At 54.4% G+C, this 25,667-nt stretch overlaps 1 protein-coding gene across 2 annotated transcripts; it reads right to left on the bottom strand.

The window, feature by feature from the left end:
- Positions 1–774: 774 nt before the first annotated feature.
- On the bottom strand, positions 775–25,667 carry TGM1 (transglutaminase 1). 2 transcript variants are annotated; one of them, XM_077314237.1, is made up of 15 exons: positions 25,486–25,667; positions 16,306–16,527; positions 14,928–15,119; positions 11,584–11,835; positions 8,542–8,660; positions 8,219–8,326; positions 7,879–8,053; positions 7,229–7,367; positions 6,272–6,375; positions 5,720–5,808; positions 5,372–5,525; positions 4,909–5,190; positions 4,071–4,231; positions 3,055–3,191; positions 775–2,307 (listed from the first exon to the last, which is right to left on the bottom strand). In XM_077314237.1, the coding sequence occupies exons 2-15, from the start codon at positions 16,520–16,522 to the stop codon at positions 1,932–1,934; spliced, it is 2,505 nt and encodes an 834-aa protein (XP_077170352.1). In that variant the 5' UTR covers positions 16,523–16,527; positions 25,486–25,667; the 3' UTR covers positions 775–1,931. The 2 variants fall into 2 exon arrangements, with proteins under 2 accessions (XP_077170352.1, XP_077170353.1); XM_077314238.1 differs by lacking the exon at positions 25,486–25,667 and adding an exon at positions 19,355–19,433.

The raw sequence follows: 25,667 nt of genomic DNA, 5'->3' as shown, positions 1-25,667 counted from the left end.
CACAGCATTGGGCAAGTGGGATAAGAAGAAAGGCACCAGGCTGTTGTGGGGGGAAACACACCCACCACCACCCTGCCAAAATTAAGTTGCACTGCGGATAACATTCATATGCATTCAGATGTGGATTCACACTTTGTTCCGTTGCACCAGTCTGACACCCACCCTACCCACCTAAATCTAGAGGTGGACCTCCAATGTACTTTTATAACTTGTCCTAACCCTGATCAGCCAACAACTTGACTTAATATTTTTCTCACCCAAAATGTCTTTGAATGTTTTATCAGCAGCACAAACAAGACGTCCTGCAGTTTATGCTGGATCTTGTAGTCCGGCAAAGACAAAATCATGCCAAACAAAATGGGATGAGATGGAAGGAAGGGACTGGCGGTGGATGCAAGGCTACCATGAAATGATGGAAGCTGTAACTTCATGCATGTGCTGACTGGAGAAGAAAATGTGATGTGTAGGAACATGGCAAACTGAATTAGGGTCGCCGACTATGGGTTGGGAAATCCCTGGACATTTTGGGGGAGGGAGCCTGGAGTGGTGAGGCAGCTCAGGAGCGTATAATGTCCTGGAACGCACCCTCTGAAGCGACCATTTCCTCCAGGGAATGGATCTCTGTGGTCCAGAAATCGGCTGCAATGCCAGGAGATCTCTTAGCACAGGTTCATGCTCCCAAAGTCCCACTACTTGCCTGGTTTGCCTCCCAAACTTAATTTTGCCCAAAGCCTTACAACGAAATAAGACCACACAGCAGGGGGACAAGACCCATTTTGAGTTCAAAACAATTTATTTTCAAATAAATATCTGCATTGGTGTGAAAAAAAAATCACCACAAACGTGTCACAGCATCGTGCTTGGCGTCGTTTGCTAGCTGGTCGTCTCCGTGTATAACCGTCTCTTCTTGGGAAGCGTCCGGTTGGGCTCTCGCCCGGCTTGGCAAAGGTTGCTGCGTGCCCCCTCCCCAACCTCCCCCCCCCTGCCCATATAATAGCCCCTCTAATAGCTCCGCTCCAGGGCAAGCCGAGGAAGGCCCCGGCTCTTCGGAAAAGTGCAAGCGTTTAAATACGTGAGCAAAGGTGACCCCCGAGGGCCAGCTAGTATATCCCAAGAGTGGCTGAGTCTTTCTCCGTTTCATTCCGTCAGTGGACATTCATAGGGCGATGCCTGAAATCCCCCAGGCTAACCAATACAAATTCACCTCCTCCAAGCTGGTCGGGCAGGGCCTGGTAATACAGCCTTGTTTTTGGTCCAGGTCAGATCCAGTAGACCCTGTCAGGACAGACCTAGAGGACTGGGCTCGTGAGTGGCGTTTGGGGTTAATTGCGGAGGGGCTCATCGCCCCAGAAAAGCTGTTTGCCAAAGAGGGCCTGGTGCAGCTGCCTGTATCAGTGGGGAGTGTTTTGGGAAAGGGGTGGTGTGCAACCAGGGCCAGTGGTTTTCAGAGGCCCTTGACAGCTTGAGGGTGAGAAAACGGGGCAGGGCAGACGGCCCACACTGGGGACGGAGCACACAAGGGAAGGGGGTGAAAGGGTTCAGGGAATGCAAGGGGAGGACTTGTGCTCATGGCCTCTGGGCAAAGCTGGTGGTTCTTGACTGGAATGGAAAGGGTGGATCACAGTGCCATTGGGTGGCCTAAGCGGATGAATACATATAGCGAGTGAGGTGAGGGACGTGAGTGTGTTTGGGGGATAGCAAGCTGGTGGCCTGGCAACCCCAGGCCTAAGGTAAATAAGGCACAAAGAGACGTGGTAGAAGGGTCTTTCTCAGTGGGTTCACAGGGGATTCCCTGGGAAATCCAGTTTCCATCCCCCACATAAAAGGCACTGCTGTGGTTCTGTGGCCCAGGCAGTGCCCTCTTCCCCCCCTCTTGCCCCCCACTTCTGCTGGCATGGTCGATATACAGTACGTAGCAACTAGGGTACGGCTCAGACAGGGCGCCCAGTCCGCTCTCTTCTGCCAGCAACCGGGGACCCACGGGCATTGGGGGACCCGCGGGCGTTGGGGGACCCGCGGGGATCTGGCTGGCGTGACGGGGAGCCCCGTGCCGGAGAAGCACGGGAGTTTGCAGGGCTGCCACGGGTGGTGGGCTGCCTACCCGGAGAGTCTCGGGAAAGGCCTGGAGAAGCCCGGGCAGGGGCCGAGGTGCCCGCCCGCATAGGTCCCGGGGCCACATCCATGGTCAGCACGCCGTGGACCTGGGAGAGCTGAGGGCTGTCCAGGCTGGCCACCAGCTGACGGCGACCCTCGCGGAGTGGCGTGAAAGTCTGGCGCATCTTCACTGTTTGGTGTGGGCCGATATCCCTGCAAAGAGAACGGGAGAGAGTCAGGGGTCTTCCTGAACAAAGGGCAGAAGGGAGGAACGGGGCAGAGGGTCGACTTGGAGTTGCTAAGCCCTGTCTCCGTACCCCAGGGAATTCCATTAGGGATACTCACTGGACGGAGACCTAGCTCATGTATTCATGTAAAATTTGCTCACGTGTAGACGATTATGTCTCACCGCAGAAGTCTCTATCCTAACCTGGATGGCTCAAGCTAGCTGGCTCCTGTCAGATCTCAGAAGCTAAGCAGGGTTGGGCCTGGTTAGAACTCGGATGGGAGACCACCAAGGAAATTAAAGGCAGGCGTTGCCCTGACCTGGATGTCCCAGGCTAGCCCGATCTCAGAAGCTGAGCAGCGTTGACCTTGGGTGGATACTTAGATGGGGAGACCCCCCTTCAGGAAGCCCCTGGTCTCTATGCAGAGGCAGGCCGTGTCAAAACCACCTCTGTGGCTCTCTTGCTGCAAATCCCCTACAGGGTCGCCATAATTCGGCTGCAACTGGGTGGGACTTTCCACGCCTGGGCGTGACCCTTCCTTGGGACTTTGCGTTGCGAATGAGTCACAAATGCAGTCACTGCCGGGGGAAATGCGGAGGGTGGAAAGGCCATGGGGCTGCTTAAGGGGAGGCAGCACAGTCAGGATTCTACCCAAAGTTCTGGGAGGGGAAAGAGATCCGGGGTCAGGGCAGCAAGCAATTAGCTGAATGCTTGCAATGTGGGGCAGACTCACCCCACGGTCATGGTATTGGGGGTGGAAAGGCCAGATCCCTCCATGTGGAAGACGACGTTGGTCAGCGTGACGGGAAGAGGGTTCTTGAAGATGATCTGGACTTGGGTCTCTTGTCCGACGATGGCTGGGCCCAGTAACTGAGGAAAGAAAGCGCGTTTGGGGATAAGGATGCCAGGTGGGGAAGCACAGGGAGAAGTAAGGCATGCCCCTTTGGGGTGCATTCACACGAACAAAGATGAACACCCAACAGCAGCTTATCTGGCTACCACATGTACTGGGGGGCCTCCACACTGTGATTCTTAGGGGGTCTTCATACTTCTGTGCCTTGTGGACCTCAAGAATGAAAAAAGGGCAATACGCACGCTGGGTTAGTAACTGAGCATGCACATCGTGCACTGAACATGTGTGCCAAAACCAATGGGATGAAATTAATGCAAAAGAAATTCCGTCTTAACCTCCGGAAGAAGTTCCTGACAGTCAGAGCGGTTTCTCAGTGGAACAGGCTTCCTCGGGAGGTGGTGGGTTCTCCATCTTTGGAGATTTTTAAACAGAGGCTGGAGAGCCATCTGACGGAGAGGCTGATCCTGTGAAGGCTCAAGGGGGTGGCAGGTGACAGGGGATGAGCGAGAGGGTTGTGAGTGTCCTGCATAGTGCAGGGGGTTGGACTAGATGACCCAGGAGGTGCCTTCCAACTCTAGGATTCTATGATCCTATGTGTGGACTACAAGCCATATAAATGTGAAGGTCCCCTTAGACATTGTGGCAATTTGCCTCTGCATGCTGCCAAAATTCAGTCGCTTCCTCAGTCCCAACTACCCCTGGAAGGGCGAAGCGCATGTAACAGTGCCAATAGCACTCGGCTAAGTCCCCCCGTATCTTTGAACTGGCTCTGGTGCTCTGAGCCCATGAATCCTGAAACGGGGCCATCCTGTACCCCGAGAGGGATCCTGGCCATACTTCCTGGGCCAGGCATTTTAAGGGTTCCCAACTGCCTGAAACATTGGCCTCGGTCCTACCGTCAGAGTGAGATCCGGAGTGCGCAGACGGAAGGTGTGCTCTTTAGCCAGGACTTGTCCCGTCTCGGCCACTTTCCCTGAGATGCTGAGCTTCATGGCCCCCTGGTCCACCAGGTGGGGCTTGTACTCGGCGTAGGAGATGAGCATTGGGACAGTCTGGGCTGGAGGGAGACAGAAACTGGGTCACCAAGAGGCGAGCAGAACGCAGCAGTCCTGAGAAGAGGGATGGTGACATTGCACCAGGACACCCCACATTTCACCCTCTCCGTCTGGTGGTGGACACGGGGTTGTCGCCAGCCCTGCCCCGCCCCGCCCTGCTTGGCCTTCTTGTCCGAGAGGGGCCCCAACCCCTGGCCAAGCTCCTCGGCTGAGGGACGAGTGTGTTGGAGGGAACTGAGCTGTGCCAGGGATGCAGTTTCTTCCTCCAGCTAGGATTCTACCCAGATTTGCCTGGGTGCAGAGGTGGGGGGTGTTGATTGACACTCATTTTAATCCCAGGGCAGCTGAGCTTCAGCTTCAGTTCTCCCTTTGAGTCAGGGGCCCCCGATGCAGTGCCCATGGGACCCCCTACCCAGGGGACAGAACGTTCTAGCTTGGGCAGCCCCCGCTGCAGATTCTCAATTCCTAGCAGAATGCCACCCCTCTGCCAACCAGCAGGGCACACGACAAATGTCACCACCCAGTACCCCTAGGCTCAAAATGTTCGGGGTCTTATTTGCTGCGTGAAACCAGGATTCAAGGGGACTCCTTGCTGCGTGTGTGCCTGCACATTGGAGGTTTTAACAGGGGGGAGGCCCCGTGCATAAAAGCACGCCGCGGGGGATTTGAAAAGCCGTACTTCCGTTTGCCGGGATCTGGACTTGCCGCTGCTCCTTCTTAAAATGGCTGCCCGTTACGCCGGTGTAATACATGACGGCCACAAAGAGGTTGAGGGAGACATCCCGGGGCATGCCGCTCCGGTTCTTCAGGTTGACCCGCAGGGTGATGTCCTGCCCCGTGTAGGCATCTTGGGTGTCCACGGTCATCGAGATGTCCTCCCCCCACTCTTTGTTCTTGTAGATGTGGGCTTTGGTGCCGTGCTTGGCTGCCGTTTCCACGGCCTTGCGCTCCTCCTCGGATCCTGGGAAGAAACCGGAGATAAAGAGAGGGCGTCAGCGGAGGGGAGCTGCCCGTCTGTCGGCCTACAGGGGGACCAAATGGGATCCCCCAAGTTGAAGGGCCAAGTAATACTCCAGCCACTCAGTTGACGTAGTGTGGGGCACACACGGACCCCACCTCCTGAGGAATCCCCACCGGCATACCTTCCGGATGTTTGTAGATGCTGGTTATGTCCTCCCGCTTGTGGGAGCCCACCGCCTTGGTGCTGATCAGGTGGCCAATGGCTTTCTCTTCCACGTAGACAATCTTGAAGCTGCCATCAGCCTGGCGCTGCCAATATACCTTATCGCTGTTCACCTGCAGAGGGTGCCAGAGAGGCAGTCAGCAACGCCCCTCTCCGTTGTCCCCTAAGATAACTCTAGCTATGCAGGCAGAACAATGTCTGCTTTCAATCAGGAGCTGTCCCAGGTCCTGAAGACTCGGCTTGTGGCAGAGACAGTCACCCCGGGGAAGGTATTAGCAGAATTCTGGCGAGGTTCCCATGAAAATACCTCAGCAAAACAGAAGGAGGCATCATACTTCATGTAGACCAAACCGTTCTTGATGGCCTCAACAGAGCAGGGTCCGCAGCAGAAAATGCCTATAGGGGGAAGAAGGAAGAGGATGGAGAAGATCAGAACTGGGAGTTGCACAGAGTCATGAGAGAGAATACGGACTCTGCACCGATTTTGGGAGAGCCAGTGGTATTCCATTGACCTGAGGGACTCTTGGTAACAGGTATCAGGCACTCAGGATCAAATTTAAGAACACAGACCTGGATGTCTGCCAGGTGCTGTTTTTTGGGGGGTGGGGTGACAAATCCCGCGCTGCAGACATTTTCCGAGAAATTTTCTGGAAAACGTTTCATACAATTATTCACGATGTTTGGAACATTATTGTTCCAGGGAAGCCTGACGTTTCCCCGGCTTAATTGCATTGAAAACGGTTCAGTGACTCAAAGGGAACGGATGCTGAATTTAACAGCGGAGGCCTCATGCTCTACCCTCGTCCCCCCCACCTCCCCTGGTCTTGACTACTGCATGGGACAGCCCTCCCCAACGTACCGCTGCTTGACTCTTGGGGAGTAGCATCCACCACCTGCCAGCCGTCGAAGCCCGTAGGCAGATCTGGGCGTTTCATCCAGCAGTCGTTCCAGACATGGAAATTCCTGCATTGGGGGTCGGGGGGAGGGAAGGCTTTGGTTAGGCTGCAGCCATATTGATTCTGGCCTCTCCACCCCCACTGCCTCAATACACCCCCCAGGAGAGTCAGGCAATGCTTCCTCTCAGTGGCCAGAAGGACTGCCTAGATTGGCCCCCAGTGGCATCCCTCGTAGACCCACAGAAATAAAATATCATATTGTACTCTGGAATCTCGTTGTTCAGAAAATGGCCTCTGAACCAAACAAGACAGAAGAGGCTAGAAGAAGCAGGCCAGCTTGTCATAAGATCTGTGTCACCTGCTCCCCTCTCAACACAGGGTCATTCGTGGGCCATCAAGATGGGAAATTACTCTTTCCTTCCTCCCTGCTACTAATCTTTTCGCCCCCTTTCCCCAAAATACCCGGGGCCTATCAGCATATGCAAGCAGGAGCTGTCTCCTCGTGATACTTGTCACAGATCAGGAAACCTTTGGTGACAACATACTACAGCACATGGCCGGAGGCTACTTTTAAGCCGGAAGAAGCTGGAGGTTTTGCCCCATTGGGGTCCTCAGTGACAGCACATCTGGGTGGCTTACTGGCTCCTGATGCCACCCTCTGCTGCCACATTCCTGCCGATCCTCTTCCGGACAGGTACATATACATGAATATATGAACATGCATATTTTCCTCCTCCCACTTCTTAGGAACTTGGGCATGAGTTTTGGACGTCCCTAATATTTCTTCCAAAGAAATCTCCTTGAGGGTTGGTCAATTGCCCCCTGTTCAGTAAAAGGGTTTCTCCTTGGGGGAAAGGACCCCCATATATCCGGCCGTTACAAAGCCTCGTGGGGATCCCTTTGGGTCAACCAACGCTCACCAGACAGAGTCTGCATTCAGGTTCTCCAAGGGTTTCATGTTCTCGTCGAAGTAAATGTCCATGGTGAGACTGACGTCAGTGTCGTGGGCCGAGTTGTAGTTCGTAACCGTCCGCGTGGCGATGCCCAGGCAGCGCAACACTGGGGAGGGGGCGGAGAGGGAGCATCATCAGAGAGGGAGACCCTCACCCCCCACCGCGACACCCTCCAAATTGCCCGCGGTTCTGCTGAGTCCTTAGTGTTGGCGGAGCTTGCCAAGACGGACTCCCCACTGGTCAGTCGGCCCAAAGAAAGAGTCCGGCATCTCCCCTTTGGCCTTGCGAAATGCCACCCAGTTAGGGTTGCCAACTGCTGATTCGTAGGAAATCCTACAAATCTGGGGGTGGGAGTGCAGGGATCTCAGTGGGGTAATCAATCCACCCTAGAATCAGCCATTTGCTCGGGATAAATGGAAACCGGCAACACAAGCTGTTGTGGTTTGTGGTTCAGATCACCTCCGTTGCTCTCCTAGCTTCTTCTTGGCTTCCTCTCCTTCTTCTCTCTCACCCTCCCTTTCCTTTTCTCATTCACCAAATTCTCCTGTTTTCCTCCCTCCCTCCTACAGCCAATTCCAACTTCTTATTCCCCAACCCCGGCCCAGCCCGGTAGCTACCTGAGGTCACAACTCCAGCAAACACCCAGCACTGCCCGTACAGCACAGGGTAGCCAGTCTTGTGGTACTTCAAGAGGATGTCTCTGCTGCCCACCCAGGCCGAGGGGTTGGTGCCACGGGAATAGTCCCCTGTCCAGTTCCCTACCAGCACCCCGTTGTCATCCAGAGAGTTGACCTGAGAGAGAGAGAATTAATTGCCTACAGGAAAGAAACAAACCACGCGGAAAAGTTTCAGAGCCAAATCTCGCATTTCCCGTTAGCCTCTCTGGGTAAGTTTTCCCACAACAGGTTTACTTGTCTGAGCAGGGCCTTTTGCGGGGCCACCCATTTGGGGTCTCACCATGGCAGACACAACACGGGAGACCATGATGGGGTCTCCACGGCTTGCATGGGGCATCCCTCGCCGGTCCAGCATATAGAGACAGGCATCCAGAACACCCTTGTCGAACTGTGGGGAGAAGAGAAAGGAGATTATGGGACGGTGGGGGAGAGTGCAGGCCATCAGTATGCGCCCTCCCCAAAAGGTCAAGCAGCCTTTGGAATTATTTTCTGAGCTCCTGCATAAATGCACAGGCTGGATTCCCCGCTCCAGGGGCAACAGTGACACCCAGTGGTAGATACAGAAAGAACAACACAACGTCCTACAAGCCCAGGAGCTCCTACCTGTGCGTAATTCCACGTCCGCTCCCCAATCTGTGACTCAGTCCCATAGTAGATGCGCCCAGATTCATTCAGCACATATTCCTCCAGAGTGCCGGTTTGCGGCAGGTAAACCGGGTCATCTGTGGGTCAGAGAAAGAGCAGGGAGGGTGAGCATTGGTGGTGGTGGTGGGGGGCTGGATAGTCTTCAGCAGAGTTAGTCAACCTGTGGTCCTCCAGATGTTCATAGGCTACAATTCCCACGAGCCCCTCCAACATCTGGAGGACCACAGGTTGACTACCCCTGGTCTACAGCTTCAAAACACTCAGTGGCACCTTTGCAGCAAGGGGGGGTTGCCAGGTTCTCCCCAGCTAGCGGAATGAGTTGGGGGGCGGGGTAGTTTGACCAGATACAGACTGGGAGATTCCTGGCAATTTGGGAGTGGAGCCTAAGGGGAACAGGAACTTCACTGGGTGTAATACCACAGAATCCACTTTCCAAAATAGTCATTTTATGCAGGGGAACTGATCTCCGAGGTCTGGATTTAAGCCAACTGAAATGGAAAGCCAGCCTAGCGCTCATCGGTAATAATCAATTTTGACCTTAATTGAGCCATTGCAAGGGCAGCTTTTGCAGAGAAATTCCCTCACAGAAACGTCAGAAGCTCCTAGGAAGAAATTCCTCTATGGACGCAGTGGTAAATCCCGACCAAGGCTTTATGTTCAGCTATTACCAGAGGTGGTTCTGTGAAAGACCATTTCCCTTTTTCAAGGGCCTTAAACAAATTCCAAGCCTGCTTCGCTTCTGTTTGCCCCTCGCGGTTTTTCCATTCCTTCAGCAACCTGGAGATCGGCAGCCCTCCCTGTGCCCCAGTAAAGGGCGGAGAATCCTTTATGTTGAAGTGGCCTTGAGCTGCAGTGCAAATATTCTTCAAGGTGCTGCAAAATTCCTGTCCGATTCTGCCTCGATGTTCTCCTACGTCTCCCCTCCCAAAGAGCCCTTGACGGTCCTGGCAGGGACGGACAACACGTTTGTTCTCGGCCTCTCTCCGAGCACTCCCCGGCCTGCCCGTTTGCCTTCTCCAGGGCCCTTGGCGCGCCAGGGGGGTTGTTGACTTTGGGCCTCTCTCCAACATGCTTGATGGGAGGGAACGCATTCCCCTTCCCCACCCTGGGGCCTGCCTCTTCCTGCCTGTCAGGGGTCAGGGAGGAAACAGGGATGGGGCTGTGGGACCAAGATAAGGCGGTGCGGGTGGGGGGGTCTCAGCGCCTGGAACGCCCACCCTGCCCCACTGATTCCCTTCCAGAAGCAACAGAGCTGGACAACGTTCATCCCTTCTCATGCCAAGAGCACAAAGAGAGGGAGCCGCAGGCCTCCACCCTCTCCAGTAGTGATTTGTGGCTGCCAGTGTAGAGAGTCAAGACCAGAGCCCTTAAGGAAGAGCGGCCAAATCTGGAATAATTTCCTTTCAGAGTTTTTTCCAAGCTAGCCACAAGGGCAGACAGGGGTTGTGAAGAGTTGGAATATGCAGGATTCCACAACACATAAAGAATCTTCTTCAGGGGGCATCAGAGGAGATGGGCATTTGACAGAGTTAGATCGGGATCTTCCTAATATTTTTCGGTTTATCTCCTCCAGCATCCTGATTGGCTCAACGGGACACTTCCTGTTTCTTTGAGCACAACTTCCTCTCTGCTTGCCTCCTGAACACAACAGACAGAACGACTGCAGAGTACAGGCAGAAGTGTTAGTTAGGTCTTTCTCTCTCTTCTCCTGTCTGCACAAAATTGTTTCTCGTCACAATAACGCTATTATTTTTTTTTTAGCAGTCTGGCGCCCTGTTCTCCCTGCATTTCCAAACTCAGCAACTGTTAAACAGCCCCAGAGTGAGCTGAATCAAGTGGCCCCCTGCAGTGCGGGCACCAATTGGGCTGCAGGATTTGTTCACCCGCAGACTTGTACCATGGCAAGAATGCCAACGGGCATTGACTTGCCCAGGAATGCTGGTAGTGCTCCTGGCCCCCAGCGACCCTCCCCTAAGAGGAGATTTCTAGCAAGTGGAAAGTCCAGTCTGTCCTGAATCATAGAGTTGGAAGGGACCTCCAGGGCCATCTAATCCAACCCCCTGCAGAATGCAGGAAATTCACAACTCCCTGCCCACCCACAGTGACCTCAATTCCATGCCCTGATGAGCCCCCCCCCCCAAAACACACACACACACACACACACACACACACACAGAATCCCTCTCCAGTCTGGCCTGGAAGAAATTTGCTTCCTGGTCCCACAGTGTTTGATCAGCAATCCCCTGGGTCTGCAAGGAAGGGCCACAAGAGACAAACCCTGGCACATCCCTTCCTGCCCACCCACTCACCATCTGCCTAAGTTCCCAGAATCAGCATTTCTGTCTGGTGGCTCTCCAGCCTCTGCTTCAAAACTTCCAAAGAAGGAGAACCCACCATGGAGTCAGCTACTGGCTCTGACATAATGCCCGGATGTTTTTTTTGATTAGGCCGCATCTAATCTCCGCTGCGCAAGAGTGCCGTGAGAGCTTAAACAGGGCCGGGGGTTTCTGGCTAGTCTCTTTCTGCAGGCCGCTATTTCCTTTTAAAGTCTTTCAGATAAGGCCCGAACAAAGTGAAGCGTCACCATTATCTACGGGAGAGTTTGGAACGCGAAATCTTTCCTGTTGATTCGGGTGGGATTTTCCAGCGCTTCCTTTTGCTTGCTAACCCTGTCCAGTTTATCACCACCTCACAACCTGTTCCCAACGGCTGCAGTTGGGTTTCGTACGAGACGATACAGGCGAGAACCAGAAGGAGCAAACTCTGTCAACAGGACGATCCCTGCTTATTATGAGGACGGCCTGCAGAATCGGAATCAACCAGGGTGGGGGCGCAGGCGGGGGAAGCATTATGCCTCGCCGAGGTTGCAAATCCGGCTGGATTTCACCGTGACATCTCCAGGCATTCCTCAAGACGGTTGGCAACGATATCGGCAGCCCTAACAGCTGTGCCCGTCCTGCCCTCCCTGGCGATGCAGCGTTCTCCTTCCCGAATACTCACCGGGGCACCAGGGGTTGAAGAGGACGTACGTCTCGTAGCGGGGGTCGAAGGGCGCCTGGTACTCGCCCGCCTTGCTCCGCGTCTTGACGCTAAACTGGTATTTGCCGATCACGGCGGAGGGGGCCGTGGTGACGCGGAGGCTCATGGTGTTCCCGTTCCAGTCGAGCAACTCAGCCGCCCAACTCCGGTCCGACAGCCGGGTGCCCACCGGGACCAGGATATGTGTCCCCTTGGAGGTCTGCGGAGAGGGCCCTGTCAGAGAGAGAGAGAGAGAGGGGAGAAATTAGGGGCTGGGCGAAGAAGCGTCTGAGAGAGAGAAGTGTTTTCCTCCGCTGTGTGTGTCTGTCAAACTCGAGTTCTTTCCAGGAGTCCAAAAGGGTCCAAACATGACCTCGGAACCCCATAAAGCCCTTGCAGGTCAGGCCAATGAGAGAGATGTTCTTAAGCAGCCAGGCTGGCCGGATTAATGAGCTAGGGGAGGGGTCCCCAACGTGGCGCTCGACTGTCCCCTTCTCGGCACCCATCAGCCTGAGAAGCAGAGGGCTCGGCACGCCCCTCTCTGATCCTACCGGGCTGCCACCCCAACGGTCCCAGCGCCAGAAGTTTCAGCCTCTTGGCTCGGCATCTCTGAGATCTATTTTGCAACTCTCCGCCTAGCCATGGTCACTAAGATGTCTCGGCAATCTGGGTTTTGCCGGGGTTCTTGCCAGATCGTCCAGCTGGTTCTGATCCCAAGGGGGAAGGACACTTCTTGTCCTTGCAGATCCAGCAATATGGGGCCAGATGCCCCTTAAGAGCCGGCTCCCGCCTTCCATTGCTCTAGCCAGTGGGCAAAGCCATCACTTTGATTGACACATTCTCGGGACGTGGGAACAAAAGAACCGGTGAAAAGGAGCTCCCTGATCCGAGCTTCTCTCCTGAGTTCCCTCTCGGGGACTGAGGCAAGGCCGCAATTATCCCTTTGCATAACGAGCGATGGATTTGCATCGGATGACAAGGAGGCCACCCGGATTTGGGGAGCAGGAATGTGCATCCCACAAATGGCCCTTCCCCGTTCCTGCAGGTCCCTTCTGGCCCCTCAACTCTCTGGCTGTGCCCTATGAACCAGGGGGGTCTGTAAGGAAGGGAGACATCCATGCAACGCACTCCTTGAGACTGCAGCGCACCATGGTGGGTGGGGGCAGGGGGTCCTCTGGTGGACCTCTGGATGCCCCCTGGGTTTTGGCCACTGTATGACACTGGCCTGGCCCAACATGGCTGCCCTTCTGTTCTTAATCGGGCAGCTCTGCTGCGAGGGGAAACAGCAGCGGCAGGGCCCGTTCTATGCTGCAGCTGGCACCTGGTGTTGAGTCAGCATTTCTGGAAAAGAACTCCAAAGTTAGGGGCCCGTCGAAGATGGACGGCCCCACCCACCTGTCGGCAGAGAGCATCACTGGCTCCGTGAGGTGCCGTCATCGTGTCCTTGGGAGGGAAGCTGGGGCTCGGGATTCATTCCTATCCCAGCCGCCTCGAACGGCAGGTTCAGGCAGAGAAGGGGAGAGACCAAAACCTGTTCTCCCGCGGGGTGTGGCTGCGCATCTTCTTCTCGGCTCCCTCCCACACCTCACGTCCCGGCTGGCATGAGAGTCTGATTCTGTGTCATCAAGAACCTTCTCCCGGCTCTTCCCCCGGCCCTGTCCTGCCTGGGGGTTGGTGTCACCTCGTTTCTGGCAATAATGTCTAGGAAAACAGGCAGGGATCTGGCAGAGGTCTGCCCCGGCAGGAAGGAAAGGAAAAGGCTGCACCTGCTGGATGCCTGCCTGCCTCAGTCAGGAAGAAGGAACATTCCTGCCTGCCACCGAGAAGGAACTGAGGGTATTTATAGCAATTCCAGTGGGGAGATTTGACCTGTGGGGCTGGGGGATCCGGTGCCTCCACTGGAGGGCACTTCTGCAAAGAGAAGGGATGGGTTCAGCCAAAGGTTGCCAACTCCAGGCTGAACCCAGGACCTTCTGCAGGCCCCGCAGAGGCTCCCTCCTTGACCCACAGCTGCCTCCGACCCTCCGTTGTGAAGGCAAACTTGGAGAGCCCCACAACCCGTCTGGAGACCTGGGCTCCTCCGGCCTCATCTCCAGGGTGAGGGAAGGGTCACTTGGCTTTCTGCTGCCTCCTTCCCAGATGCCACATCAGCAGCCGGATGGGAAGCATCTGGGTGGCTGTCCCCAGAGGGGCGGTGGTTTTGGCCTCCTCTCATGGAGAGACCCCCGTCCCGGTCGCCAGCTGGAGAAATTACAGAGCAGAGAGCTAATCACTGGGTGGGATCCCAGCCTGCAAGGCCCCCGGGGCAAGGGAGAACAGGAAGGGGGCGGGTGGCTGAGAGACCACCTGCTTAATTAGAGGGGAGGTCCTGTCTCTGCGCTTGGCCGAGGGAGCCGCTTCCAGCCCACAGCCGGCTCCTGGGCGGATTTAGCAACCCTTGCTCAGGGAGGCCAAGTTCCTTTCCCACTTGACAGGAGGGATGACGATAAGACGGAGTCACGGACGGACCAGTTCCACCGGAAAATGCTGTCTTTCGTCACCCCTCCCTTCTTGGCAGCCCTGTGTGGGCAGAGAGGCCCTCAGTAAGATGCACACTGGCAGCGCCATCCTACAGGTGTTCGAGGGCAGAGTCCCCACCTGGTTTTCCCCACCTGACTCTTCCCCCTGAAATGGCTGCACAACAGGTCGAAATCCAACTGGTGTTTCTTCGGCACAGAGGCGCAGGAAGAAGGCTCCCTGTGGAATGCCTGTCTGTGCTTCAGCCGCACAAGCTGGGCAGGGGGGGGGGGATGGCTACCTAAAGGAGAATGCAGGGAATCCACCCTCTGATCCCTTCCTCTCAAGTACGTGGGGACTGGTTGGTTTGTCACCGGGGTGGGATAGACGGCCCCTGCTCAAAAACTGCACAATGCGTAGCCTCAGTTTTGGAAACAAATTCCAGGGTTCAGCCCCAGTGAGTTTCGGGTCGATTTCTACCCCTGGAAGCAACACCAGCGGAGTTTATCTATTAAGCATCAAGAAAACAACTCCGTGTATCTCTTTTATAAACAACAACAGATCCCCTTCTCACACCTGGGATCCATTAGATCCACTTTGTCTCAGGAGGACAGGGCTTGGGGAGAGATCCCAGGGAGGTCCAAGGCAGCTGCTTCCTCCAGGGGAGCTGCTGTAGTTGGTCTGGAGATCGGGTACAATAGTGGGAAATCCCCAGGTGACAAATCTAGAGCGAAGGGAGAAATCCCACCCCCCCCCCCCCTGGGATCCGTGCAGCAAAGGGTTTAGGGGCCCCCCTCGGAGACCGGACGTCCCTGCCCAGGGCCACTCACCGATGAGGAACTCGAGGCACACCCGGTGCTCTTCGGGGTTGTAATCCTGCTGGAACTGGAGCCGGATGTCGAAGGGCTGTCCTCGCCGGACGATGAGGTTGTCGTATTCGTATTCGTCCGTGTGGTGGTCGCACCGGTTGCTTCCGGAGCGGCCGCTCATCATGTCGATGCCGCTGACCACCAGCATGCCCTCTGCGCAAAGATGGGAATTGTGGTCCGTGGACAGCTGGGGAGCCCCAATTTGGCCACCCCCTCTCCCCTGGCTTCACACCAATCCTGCCACCCACCCGGGTCCAATCGCCAATCAGTTTTCAGCAAATTCAGACCGTGGTTCCGTCTAGCACAGGGTAGTCAAACTGCGGCCCTCCGGATGTGCATGGACTACAATTCCCATGAGCCCCTGCCAGCGTTCGCTGGCAGGGGCTCATGGGAATTGTGGTCCATGCACATCTGGAGGGCCGCAGTTTGACTACCCCTGGTCTAGCAGGATGGTTTTTAAAAAGAGCACAGCGTTTTAAGATTCTGGGTCTTAGACTGCAGTAACATATTTTTAGGATTGCCCTGTTAATCCCCAAAAGGGCTGCCTGTTTTAAAGTCACGTCTCAGTGTCAAAACTTTTATTATTCATTTAGTTACTGTTGGACACCATCTAGTCAGGGCACGGGCCTTTCCAACCCAGCCACAGGATCACTCCAGCTCGGAGGGGTTGAGTTTCAGGCAACTCTGCTTGAGCCGGACTGTCACCACTTCCACACATCTGGCGATGGTTTCCGGGAGACAGTCGGCCAGCAGGAGCTAGAGTTAGGTGTCACTGGCGTACTGGTGGTGCCCAAGCCCAAAGCCCCCAGGCCAACTGGGCAAGAGGGCGCATAAAGATGCTAAGTAAGGTGGTGGAGAGGACCGCACCGTGGGGTACTCTGGAGTGGAGTTTGCAGCTTCACAGTTGATTCTCCCCCACAGCAACCCTCTGCCTGCGACCCTGGAGAAAGGAGACCAGCCATGGCAGGGCTGTCCCCTGTATCCCGGCCGCCCATCACCCCCTCCCATGCCCCCCTGGCAGTTGTTAAAAGGAGAGCCCCAACCTCTCTGGGCTCCAGGTCCCATCATATGCAATGAGCCTCAGTCAAGAAGGATTTTTATGCCCGGGGCCTCTCCCCTTTCCACCCCCTCATTGGCCACTTTGGGACAGGGTGGGTGGGTCGACATAACCATATATGATCATATTGTCCAACTAATTTTTTAAAAACCATATAGTTGAGAAAGCCTGGGCATGGTGCATTTGACATTGCTTGCTCTACAGAAGGCCAGCCGCATTGCAATCCCCTCTCTGGGCTTCGGCCTTCTCCCCCAGCTGACGCCCTCCTCGCTGCTCACTTACCACGGATGACGGGCTCTGGACGCCGAGCTCCGGGCACCTCCCCTGGTGCGGGTCCCCAGTCGGCATCATCCCCCTGCCTGGAGCAGCACCGGCAACATCTGTAAAACCAATTCCGTTTCCTCCTCCTGGGGGGCACCTCTGGCTGGCTGGGCATTCGCATGCGGGCACTGGCGTTGGCCCATCGGCCGGCATCTCCCCGTGGGTCTGGCACTGGCATGGTTCCTGAAGGGGGGAGAAGAGACCGCGTCACGGTTAGGAGCCGCAGAGAGGCCGACAACGGTTCAGAGAAGACGGCAGGCAGGATCTGACTTCGAGGATGGGAAAAGAGTCACAGAAGGATTAGGAGAACGGCTAATCAGCCGAATAATTACCACGAGCTCGTTTACAATTAGCTAGTGGTTTTTCTTTGACAGTTTAACGTGCTTATATATCCTAGAGCAGGGGTAGTCAACCTGTGGTCCTCCAGGTGTTCATGGACTACAATTCCCATGAGCCCCTGCCAGCATTTGCTGGCAGGGGCTCATGGGAATTGTAGTCCACGAACATCTGGAGGACCACAGGTTGACTACCCCTGCCCTAGAGTGTGGTTTTGTTTTATGCAGTTATTATTGTCTGCTCGTTTTATTTCCACGTAATGTTCTGTGTAAACCGCCCAGAGCAGTATGGAAGGACAATATAAAAAATCTAAAATAAATAAATAAGAGCCTAAGAGTGATAGGTTTTGGGAAAAGGTGAAAAGGTGTCATGGTTAAGAGCAGCATGGTGTCATGGTTAAGAGCAGTGACTTCTAATTTACTGAGCCAGGTTTGACTCCCCGCTCCTCCACATGCAGTCAGCTGGGTGACCTTGGGCTCATCACAGCCCTGATAGTGCTCTTCTCACAGAGCAGTGCTATCACAGCTCTCTCAGCCCCACCTGCGTCACTGTGGGGAGAGAAAGGGAAGGCAATTGTAAGCTGCTTTGAGACTCCTTCGGGCAGTGAAAAGTGGGGTATAAAAACCAACTCATCCTCTTCTTCTTCTTCTAAATGATAGGCATTTGCAACTGGCTGCCGGGACCGAAGTTGGCACAGCTCCCAGGACAGCTGTGTTCCTTTTTGAGGCATATCTGTATTGCTATCTGGTTTTTCCGGGAAAGGGAGATGCCAAGGTGTCTTCTGCAGAACAAGTTATAATAACACTCAAAACAAGGGAAACCCCAGGACTTAACAGGGATATTGGTTTCTTATCTCACTACATATTTCCTACCTCATTCAGCCCTTACGCCTGCTTTTCCAACAATCCCTGTATGTTTATTTTATCTCTTATTTGCAATAATATATTAGAATAGTAAATTGTAATGGAATATAATGACTAGTAGAATGTAATGTATTTTGGAATAGTAGATTGGTCTGTAATTCTCTGGTCTGTGGATACAGCCAATTGCCCTGCTTTAAAGATGCCTGCGAGGAACAGGATTGTGCATAAGGGCAGGGTCTCCGTTAATTTGTGTGCCAAGGAGGGAGGTTATGCTTTAAAATGTTTTACTGTATTTTATTCTGTGTTGGTGATCTGTCCCAGGACCTTCAGGCAAAGGTGTGGGAATAAATTCCTTTATAAATAAATAAAATCAATGAATTACATGTAGCATTCCACAATCAAAGATACATCTGCCCATTAATCTCCAGTTTTGACAGGTTTATTTCATTCACTATCCCTCCCCCACAATCAGGAATTAAACGCACACAAATGGCAGCCTCATATGCTCGGCTTGTTATTCCTGTTTGGTCCCCGAAAACACCTTCGTTATGCTGAATGCTTATTTACTTCTCACTCTCTACCTACATGTATGGACTGGTAATTCCCATTTAATAGCATCTGAGGGAGGGTGCATGCCTATGGAAACTTAGGATCAGAATTAAACTTTGTTGGCCTGGATTCGAACCTTGATCCGCAGAACAGTTATTCAAGCCGGAAAGCCCATGTGTGGCTTGTTCCTGGACCAGTTCCTTCTCCGTCCAAACCTCAAAAGACACGCCGGGCTGCCCCATCCTCACCCTTCTCACCTCAAAACCGCCCTGCCCTGCTGGCAAACTTTCCACAGTCAAATAGCTTTTAACGCTGACCTAACAGGCAGGAATTCCACCAGAGAAGATGCCCCATCTGTCTCCAGTGCCTGAGCATCCAGGGATGCCAACCTCCAGGGAGGACGTGGGAATCCCCTGGAATTACAGCTCATCCTCAGACTACGGCGATCGGTCCCCCTGCGGGGTGGATTCTGTGGCATTCTACCCCACAGAGGTCCCTGTCCTCCCCCAGCTCCAGCCCCACGTATTTCCCGACCTGGAGCTGGTGACCCTTTCCCCCCATCCCCTGCTGGTGGCGAAAGGGGTCCTGGCATGCCGAAGGCGATTAGCTGCAGTCAGGCACCTCCCGAGCTCTCCAGGAAAGAGGGATTTGCATAGGAGTGCACATGGCAGGAGTGCGTCTGCACCATCTCAGCTCACAGGAAGCTAAGACTGCAGGAACCTAAGACTGCAGGAAGGCTGTGGGGTGGGGAAAACGGCAATTAATCACTGCATTAATAAAAGAGGAGCTCCTCAGCTACATCAGCCGGCAAATAACTTCTTCCCTCCTAGAACTCATTATCTCTGGTTGATAACCCTGTGCAAAAATAATATCAATAACAGTTTTATTTTTATAGCCCTCCCTTCCTGTTTGGCTCGGGGCAGGTGGAGTGAGGGAGAGTTCCTCGACCCACGGAGAGTGTGCAGTCTCAGAAGTCGGAGGATTTGTTTTCCCAGGCACAGATCTCTCGAGAGCCTCTCCAAGACCTCAGTGGTTGTGCGCTGCGAGATGCTGATGGGTGAGGAAAAGGTATTCTGCGCATGCTCAGAGGCAATCGCAGCCTTAGAGTTTCAAACCAGAGACTGTGCTCTGGGGGGTGCATTTGTAGGCCTCCCGTGCCCCCAACTCCTGAAGCAGATTCCCCCCCCCACAAAAAGACAAGGCAAGCACCCTCAGTGTAGATTAAATCTCTCTGCAGGGTTCTGCTTGAAGTTCTCTCTTACCGGTGAGAAAAAGAAGAAGAGCCTGGTTTGCTATACTACCCAAAGGAGCTTTCACTACCCAAAGGAGCTTCAAAGTGACTTCCAGTCACCTTCCCTACCTCCCACAAGAGGAGGGGCTGGCTCTCCATGCTGGCTCTCACACTATGCTAAAAGGAGAAGAGCAAGCCAGAAAGAAGCCAAGGGTCCAGGAAGAAAAGGCCATGGGGCAGAGGAGAAAAGAACTATTTTGGTCACAAAGAGGTTAACTGGCTCAGCGGCAGGCACCCATCTTGCAGCTGCTGCTTCTCCGCAATCAGAACAAACAGTGCCACATCTTCCCCCTTTTCTCTCAGTAACAAAAAGGGCTAGAAACTTTTGTTTTTTTTAAGCTGGGGATTCAGAAGTGGGACATGGCTTTTTGAGGGGCAGTTGCCCCCAAATGCATCCCCTCTAGCTATTCTCTGGAGACGACCATTATCTGATCTCCTATATTTCTTCACTTTTCCATAGAACGTAATTCGAACACGGGCCCCTCAGACTGAGCCCGGCACTAACCCTTGATGCTCAGGTTCTTTCTTCTGTCTGTATCCCCTCCAGCTCCTCTCTGTCCCTACTGAAGCGTGTTTCATAGCACAAAAAGTATCCCTGGCTGGTCCCTAGTCTTTCTTCTTCTCTTCTCTAGGCTAGACCAAACCGAGACCAATGCCCAGCTATTTCCCGCTAAAGTTTTATCAGAACTCCTAAGCACATCAGAAGAGCCCTGTTGGATCAGACCAGTGAGGGTCCATCTCGTCCAGCCTCCTGTCTTATACCCAACCAGTTCCTCTGGAGGTCCAACAACAGAGCATAGAGGCTGAGGCATTCATAAGAATATCAGAAGAGCCTTGCTGGATCGGACCAGTAAGAATCCACCTAGTCCAGCATCCTGTCTTCTCACATGGTGGCCAACCAGTTCATCTGGAGGTCCAACAACAAATCTCTGCCCTTTGTCCTGGATAACTGTGGCCCAGATGTTGACAGAGGTTGCAAAACCTCCAGGGGAAGGAGGGGACGAAGGCAGCGGACGCAAACAGAAGGGAGAAGGCCTTGCAGACGGTGAACCAAGAAAAGACAGAAATGTCTTTGCTTAGAGTTGAAAATGTAACCCCCAGCCTTGCAGCCTATTCAGATAAATTTAGTCCCTGGGATGTGTAGCGACTAGAGCCAGTGGTGTAGTGGTCAGAGCGTTCAAATCCCCACTGGCTGGACCAGCCCCTCTCTCTCAACCTAGCCTACCTCGCAGGCTTGTTGTTGTGGTTATGGAATGGAAGAGAGGAGAACAACATAAGCTGTTTTGAGAGACAAGTGGGAGAGGAAGCAAGTGAATAAATAACCAAATCAGGAGTTCAATGAATGACCTGGTGCTGGTCTTGGATTGATTTTGGGGGGTGCTCCTGGCCCCCGTTCATCAATCACAGAGGGGGGGGGAACTCGATGGCATCGTAGCCCACCGATCTCTTTCCTCAAGCTCTGTCCTTCGCAGGCCTCGTCCCCCAAACCCCAGGGATTTCTCATCCTGTAGCTGGCAGCTCCCTGCAGGAGGGAGTGGGTTTGCCCCAAGCTTTCCTCCCTAAAGTCCTCGGGGAGTCTTCTTTGTTACTTGCAAGGTGTTGATTTCATGGTGATGTATTCAAATCCCCATCAGTGTACTTGGACCGAGCATCTTGGGGCAGACGTGACACCAGAGAGCTGTCATGATAGACCTTCTCCACCTGGCTCCAGGCGAGGGCTTGTGGGTTGACCTTTCCTCCCCATGGCCTCTCCCCAGTGGGCTCCACCCACCGCCCCAGCAGAGCTATTGCTGGACTCTAGCCTGTGACCACCGCATGCACCCACCGCTCGCATGTGATCGTCTCTCACGCGCATGAGGGGCTGAAAAAGCAAAAGACGGCCAGTCCGTGTCATGTGAATCTACTTTTTTGCAACGGTGCTTTTAATACCGCCCATCCTTTCCCAAAACCACATCCTTGCCAAAAAACCAAGCCCAAAAGATAAGGGGAAGCATTCAGCAGAATAATATAACCCTCCCTTCTAAACATGTGTCTTTTATAGCTGAACAAAATACTGCTGTTTAGTTTTTGTACGGCTTCTGTTGCACGGATTGGAGGGGGCATTCCTTTGCTGAGATTCCAACTTACAGGCTTCCACCAAACTTCTGCGTTCATTTATCCACGCTGCACTCACACAAGTGTGACGTTTCTGTTTCAAATGAGTCCTACTACTAACGGATCGAAGGCGGTATCAATGGCTTTATAGCTGAGGCCAGCCCAATTTCATCGGATTTTAGAAGTTTAACTTCTTGGCTCTCCTGCATCGGGCACAGGGCACAGGATCCTGGATCCCACAAAATTGGGATTTGGATGGGAGACCACTGGGGAAGGCCAGTGTCACTACAACAATCAACAGCCAATCCACAGCCAATCCCCTCTGTCCGTCGCTTGCCTTGAAAACCCAACGGACGGCGTGGCTGGGTTGTATATTCCGCTTCCCCCAAAGCTCATGGCAAAACCTTCGTCAAGCCAACGGACTGGCTGTAAAACCGTCAGGCGGCAACCATAAAATTAGTAAACCCATCAAGGCACTGTCAGATCTGCCTTTTTACAGGAGTCCGTGGCCACAGATTACAAATCAAGAAAAAGCTACTTCAGCCAAGGAAAACAAAGGGATTAGGAAGAGATGTTGTCATCACACAGACCGTAAAACCGAGCGAGATTATGCCAGATTGTTGGGGGGGAAAGAACTGAATACATTCTGCACATGCTCAGAGGCCCTTGAGTATTCTGGATGAGTTCTTGGGCAGTGGGTTTTTAGGGCCATCTCAAACCTTGCAGAGATAGGAGGTTTTCAGGAATGAAGTGAGGCGTGGAGAACTGCCCGGGGTGTGCCTACGGTGTTGGCGAGGGCATCTTTGGGAACATCCCTCGGTTAGGAAAAAGGTAGTCATCTTCTTCTGGGCCCCGCCCTTGTCCCTGCCCGGTACCCAATGGGGACAGCCTGGGTGAGCTAATGTCACAAGGTGTGTATGTCTCTGCACCAGGAGAGAGAGGACCTGTGGGCCTTGCAGGTTCATCTGGATGGTGCAGGTGAAATTGTGTTTCCGGTTGAGCCACGAATGACAATGAGACAATCCATGTGAGCCCTCGAGCCAGAGATGAGAACCCAGGGATCTTGGCTCTCCTGCATCGGGCACAGGGCACAGGATCTTGGATCCCACAAAATGCTTCTCTGGGGTGGCACCAGGATCTAGGGGACCTGGGCTGGAATCTCTACACTGCTGTGGAAGCTTGGGTTGTAGTGAGGATAAAAGGGGGAGAAGAGAATGGGACAACAATGACAATTATTATAATAATAGAAATTTCATTCTATTAAACCACTTGGGCTTAATCAAATAGAATCAAACTTTAGAAATATAAACCACACTATAAGAATCCTTTTCTTGCAGGGGAAAAAAAACAGTCTAACTGGAGGAAGGGTATTTTTTGGCCATGCTGAGAAAAGCAGCACCTGTAAAACTTCTGTCTGCTATACAGTTGTTAGAAACAAAGAAACCCTGCTGGAAACTCCCCCCAGCTAAGCACAGAAACCTTTCCTCAGAGTCCCAAGAACAGAAAGAGGAACAGAGCTCAGGAAATGTGATAACTTTGGGTAACCCCACACAGCAAGGGAGTGAGAACCGACTGGCGCCCCACCTAAATCTTTGGGTTACAAGGCCAAGAAAATGAGAGCATTTCTGAGCATGTGCAAAGTGCCATCTCGTTGCCTTGAATGGGACTGCGACTCAGTGGCCGAGCTTCTGAGAGAGACGGTCCCCAGTTTCGTCCCTGGCATCTCCAGTTTAAGTCTGAGCATCTCCAGGAGCTGAGGCTGGGAGACTGACTACCAGTTGAGCAATGGTGATTCTTGTACACCCAAAGTCTGACTCAGTAAAAGGCAGCTTCATGCGTTTGTGATGGGATGAAGCAGGCAAGGTCCTGTGGCTTGTGAACATTTGCTGCCTGACATTTCCATTTCCTCCCAGAAATCAGCCGCTAGACTAAAATCAAAAAGCACTGCCGCCTGAAACTCTGCATGTGACCTTTCAGGAAGGCCCTCCTCAAGAACATCAGGAGAGCCCTGCTGGGTCAGACCAGCAGTCCCTCTGGTGCAGCCTCCAGCCTCACACGGGGAACAACCAGGGCAGAGGGGCCAAGGCCTTCCCCTGATATTGCCTCCCGGCTCTGGGATTCGGGGGTTTAGTGCCTCGGCATGTGGAGGTTCCCATCAGTCACCATGGCTCGGAGCCACGCATCTGTCTAATCCCCTTTGAAAGCTGCTTATTCCCGGGGCCACCTCTCCATCCTCCCAGCAGTGCATTCCACATTTCAGCCACTCTCTGTGTAAAGTTTTGTCTACTGAACCTACTGCCCATCCGCTTCACTGGATGCCCTCGGCTTCTGGTCTTTCAGGAGAGAGAGAGAAAAAGTTCTCTTGGTTGACTCTCGGCTCCCCTGCCATGCTTTGAGAAGCCTTTCTCATGCCCCCCCCCCCCAGTTGTCTTTCCCCCCAATATCAATGTCTTCAGACTCCCCTTTGAGGTAGCGGGTTCCAATCCCCCCATCCTCTCACTCCCCCTCCTTCCTTCCCCAGTTCTGCACCCTTCCTCCGTTTGCCACCCCAACATCAGGCCTGAGTTCTTTCCGGCCTCACCCGAAACTGAAAGACCCTCCTTGGGGCCCAGCCCCCTCCTTCCTTCCTTCCCTCGCCTGCGTCCTGCATCTTGATGACTCTTGGCAGCAAAAGCCGTTTCCGAAATCGCTTCTCCCCTGCTTATTACGGCGAGGTTTTATGGGATGCTGCAGCCCAGTTTTCGGAGCTCCGCTCTGCCGAGATCTTGGGAGAGGGCCTCTGCCTAACCTGCCTGATGGGGGTGCTTGTCAGATTGCATCACGAGGGCCATGGCTGCAACTGGCCTTGCGAGAGGGGAAGAATGCCTCCCAAAATATGCCACGCCGGAGAAGAGAGAGCCTTGGTGTGCTTCCCGCACCTGGAGCAGGTGTCTAGGGAGGCGTCCTGTCAGGTTTCGCCACCAGAATTCATTTTATTTATCATCTACACCCCCTCCTTTCTCCCCAGCGGGGGCCCAAGGCAGCTCACAGAGTTTCCCTCTGTTTTAGCCTCACCACAACCTTGTGAGGTAGGCTAGAAAAAGAGCTGGGGGTTTGGACCCCCCCCCCTTTTCACTACCTGCAGGAGTCCCAAAGCCGGCTCCCAGCCGTTCTCCCCGCCTCCCTTTCCTCCTCACCACAGCGGCCCTGTGAGGTAGGCAGGGCTGAGAGCGTGGGACTGCCCCGAGGGCACCCGTCGAGCTTCCACCGCAGAAGGGAGGATTTGAACCCGGGTCTGCCAGATCCGAGGTCAGCCCCGCTGCCCGCACGGCCAGCCTCCCTCGGCCACAGGGCGCGGAGTTCCCACGCTCCTCCCGGCGCCTCCCGCCCCCCCCCCGCTCACTTCCTACCGCATCGGCCATTTGCCAGCAACCTGTCCGACTTCCTCGCGAGTCGCGCTCGTCCCTCCACCGCCCCGCGGACTCCGCCTGGCTCGGAGATGCATCATTAGAGATGCATCATTCAGGCTCCATCGGGGTCACTCCTTAACCCAGCCAGGCGGGCTCCGGGCCCCAGTCCCCTGCCCCGAGGGGCAACACACTGCCCGGCACAATCGCCACGACAACAGCCCGGTTTCCGGCGTCTCTCCATCCACCTGCCCATCCTTCCACCCACCCTGAGCATCTTGGCGCCCACAAGAGACCGACCAGGCGAAGAACATCGCGGACCTCCCGCGTCCTCCTCTGCCTCCCCCCCCCCCACACCTCTCAGCCCCTCTTTAACGAGCCCCTCTCCTAAGCCCAGCCTTTCGCGGAGGTCAGGCGTGATTCCGGGAGATCTCCCGGGCCCGCCTGGAGGCCGGCAAGCCCATGGAGCGGGCGCCCCCTCCGCGTCCTTGCCGCTCTCCGCGTCCTAGTCCTTCGTGGGTCTCCGGGGGTGGGTGGTCTCAGAGCCCTCCGGGACGCGGCCCTGCCCTCCGCTGCCGCCGGCGCCCCTGCCCACCTGGCCAACTCCGCGCCCGGGACTCACCTGGCAGTCGGCGGCGGTGGCGGCGGCGGCGGCGCGACTCCCGGCCTGGTCTTCCCTCCTCTGCTCTGTCTGCGCTCCGGAGCCGTCGGCTGCGCCTCTCTAAAGTGCGGGGTGGAGCTGGGCGGCGTCCCAAATATGCGCGGCATCCGGGGAGGACAGGATGGCGAAGGGGGAAGCGCCTC

The sequence above is a fragment of the Paroedura picta genome, chromosome 16 (genome assembly GCF_049243985.1).
Source record: "Paroedura picta isolate Pp20150507F chromosome 16, Ppicta_v3.0, whole genome shotgun sequence".
NCBI classification, from domain to species: domain Eukaryota; kingdom Metazoa; phylum Chordata; class Lepidosauria; order Squamata; family Gekkonidae; genus Paroedura; species Paroedura picta.
This window is presented reverse-complemented; position numbering and strand designations above follow the sequence as displayed.